The 3,561-nt window shown below is 43.0% G+C and overlaps 1 protein-coding gene across 1 annotated transcript in view; it reads right to left on the minus strand.

Annotated features, from left to right (window-relative positions):
* Positions 1-1,685: 1,685 nt before the first annotated feature.
* The window catches only part of AXIN2 (axin 2), a 25,718-nt gene continuing 23,842 nt past the window's right edge, over positions 1,686-3,561 (minus strand). Inside the window, exon 11 of the mRNA XM_009894800.1 lies at positions 1,686-1,846. Within this exon, the coding sequence (XP_009893102.1) occupies positions 1,720-1,846 (127 nt within the window). The 3' untranslated portion in view covers positions 1,686-1,719. The remainder of the gene's footprint in view (positions 1,847-3,561) is intronic.

Here is a 3,561-nt window from a genome sequence, read left to right on the forward strand (position 1 = left end):
AATTTTAATAAAGGCTACATCTCTTAATTACAATAATTATTGTACCAAGTAATTTTTTTTTTAAATGAAACTCTTTATAATGCATAATTTACAGTATAAGTAGAACAAAATGCCATGGCAAAAGTCATGAGTACAGGACTTGTAATAAAAGGCATAAAATATATTTATACATAAACCCCTTAAACAAACAAGGGAAAGCTTGAACCCTGAATATAGGGCGACGCATGGTCTGGTAACACCATGCAGGCACAGGTACTGTACTGATTAAATTTTAAAAACACTAGAGATAGTGTATTAATATTTTCACCATACATTTTCTACAATATATACAGACTTACACAAAGTAGCAATGGCAAACAGAATGCACAGATTAACTTAATCAACACAAAACCCAACTGTAGAAATGCAAGGTCTTTCTGGGGAAGGGAAGGGGAGGGGGGGGTTGCTCCATCCCAACACCCACACACACGCACAGGCACAGGCGAAGCTCTGCCGGGGGTCGCAGGAGCCTTCGCCCACGTCTCCCGCGGGTGTTGTGAAGGTAAGGCCAAAAAATAAAAAATAAAAAATAAAAAAAACAACCACAACCCAACCAAAACCCACCACACAACGAATCACGCGCGCCACACCGATCTGAAAATACACCCCATGGTAGTTACACGTCACCGAAACACAGGTTGTGCTAACGCTGAAGCAGAACGGCGAAACAAAAATCAGCCAGCTATGTGGGATACATACCGGGTTATTTAACCTGGCTTTTGCAACGTGTCCTTTTGGTGTGCTAAGGAGGGAAATGGGAACGGGATGGCTTCTTCTACAGCTCTCCCAGGCTCAGGGTTTTGCTCTGCCTTGCCTCGACCGAGAGAGGCACTGGACACCCCACGGTACCCTCTCCGCCGGCAGCGGCAAAGCAAAAACCTCACACCGCAGAAATCCATGGACAAAGTAACAAGTTGCTGTTGTTATATTGCATCTAACGTATTTAACGCTTAAGACCTTTATTTCAAATTAGAGCAGCATAGATTAAAATGCACCGGTCTCTAAGTGAATGGTAGGACAATATTTTTATTTCGGCTTTTTTTAATTATTATTATTTCTTTAGAAAAGTTTTGTCTTCACTCGGAGAAATACTGGGCACAATGTCACTCCTTCCCTCCTCCCCCTTCAAAAAAAAAAAAAAAAAAAATCACGAATCCACTCATAGCCAAACTCCTAAATTTTAGATAGTGGGAACAATATAAAAAAATAAAATAATCCTTCCTCCCATCACCCCACTTCCCAGCCCCTCTCTTCTCCATTGTTAAAGCAGCATATCCAAAAACTGGACTTAAGGGAAAACAGACTGTTCAATAAATATCAATAAGGATTACTGTTAAGGTAAGCTATACACAGTTTCTCTTAGTCCATAGATTTCAGATCCCCAGGAAATCATATATTATGTATGGAAGTCTCTCAAACACGGTCTGCATCTCCAATAGCCAACAGTGGTCATGTTTTTAATAAATAGTTCAGGGTTTTTATCATCTCAGTACCCAACTCATGAATAATAAATGCCATTTTTTTCCTCTAAGGCTAATTCAGCAAAGTCTTCATAGACTTTTTTTCTTCATTGGTTCAAAACTTTCCTTCAGAGTTTGTTTTTTTTTTTCCTGGTCATCACTACTGTTGTGTGTCCAAAGACTTTTCTAGCTTAACTTTTCTTAAGAAGCACAGATGCCATCAATCGATCCTTTCTACTTTCCCAAGAATCCTTCCTTCGTACATAGGCAGGATGGTTTCATCTTCCCAAATCTCTTCAAACACCGCACCGCAGTCAAACTCGTCGCTTGCTTTTTTGAAGTAGTATCTGTGGCAAGGAGAATTAAAACACAGTTAAAAATCAAAAGGTAAAGCCAAGGATGCTTTGGCACTTCTTTCAACCACAACATTTCCAATCTCTCCCTCCTAGGATGCTCCTCCAGCGCCCAGCGTGGCCCGGAAAACCTCAGGGCTGCTCAGGTCCAGCAACATGAAAGCATCCCCGGGGCTGCGGGGACGGCGATGGGACAGAGGGAGCAGGGCTGTGCACACTCCTTTGCGGTGAAAACACGCTCTACAGTGAGTGAATTATACGCGTTGGCAGTGGATATCCTCAGCCGTAAAGAAAATTAGAAAGCGCGGTGATTTCTGGTCAAATATCTCATTTAAAAAAATAAATAAATAGAATTTCAAAGCAAAGCATTCTTAAGGTTCCCCTCTCTCCCCACCTTCTTTCTTTCATGTGTTTTCTTGTTTCAAGGCTGAAGCCCAACATTAAAATTAGCAACTGTTATTAAAAGGAGAGGCTTTTTAGGCATACGGATGGATTAAAAGAAAACCATCCCGGCTTCCTGCAACGCAAGAGCCGAAACTCTGCCATACTCCTCCTGAAAAAAACCCAACCCGGGAGCCCCACATTCGAAACACCCGAACGCCTGATTCACATATCCATTTTAAGGGACAGAAACTCCCGTCTCTGCTCCCCAGCAGTCGGGAGGCGCAGAGCAGCCCTGGTCCATCCTGCGGGACGTGACACGGGGAGGTCACCGGCAGCGTCCCGCGTTCCTGCTCTTTGGCTCCGGCTCCTCAGATCACGGAGCCAACGCTCCCCGGGACAAAACGCACCCCCACCCCTCCCGTGTCAAACAGCAAGGACCCCTCTATTATCCTGAATTAGACCGTTCAGCTTCTTGATTAAAGGTTCCTTTTATCCCGTTTGGAGCTTTCTTCCTTCTAAAGCTGCTTAATTGCATATGCACAAATGAAGGGCTTCCATTCAGAGGGGTAGCATTTAGGGAGCCTGTCCGTCTGCCGCCGCACACCTCCTCGGACATGCCCGCTCCCTCGGAAAAGTGCTTTGCCATCTGATCGCCAGGGATGGAAAAAACCTCCATCAGATGGATTACAAAGCAAAACACAAAATAAAATAAAAAAAAAAAAAACAACTAACCCTTCCCCTGTAGTTTCCAGACAACTGGGGTTGGCACATGTTTGTTAGGGGAAAGGGGCTTGCAATTATTTTTTTAGGATGGGAAAGGAGATCAAAGTAAGCTCACTTTTACTATTAAAACTGAAAGAGCCACGGCAGGGTCTTATAATTTGTTTGGGTTTTTTTTCAGTGACTGTTCTATTAGACGTTTTTAAAATACTCAATAACAACGGCTTGCAAATCTGTTTATTTTTAGGGTACGTTAAAATTATTTTGGTAGGGGGATAAAAGCTGCCTTTTTAGTCAAAGAGATGAAACCATCTCCATTCAGTCAAGGTACGATTAGGATTTATTTTTGTAAAGTCATTCCAAGCTGAATTGACACATGTTGCGTCTTTCATGGCTCAGCAAGGAAAAACATCTTACTTAAGTCCTTCAGAGCCTGCGCTCATTGAAGTCAACGGCCCAACTCCCACCAACTTTCACGCTGCAGGTCAAGGCCACAATTCCCCAGGCCAGCAGCCTTGAAACAAAACCAAAAAAACCCAAGGAAAGTTTGAATGAATTACAAAGAACTTTCTCTTCCCTTTCCCCTTCTCCGCCCCTCTCCAGAT

The sequence above is a fragment of the Charadrius vociferus genome, unplaced genomic scaffold, assembly GCF_000708025.1.
Source record: "Charadrius vociferus isolate BGI_N301 unplaced genomic scaffold, ASM70802v2 scaffold321, whole genome shotgun sequence".
In the NCBI taxonomy this organism is placed as follows: domain Eukaryota; kingdom Metazoa; phylum Chordata; class Aves; order Charadriiformes; family Charadriidae; genus Charadrius; species Charadrius vociferus.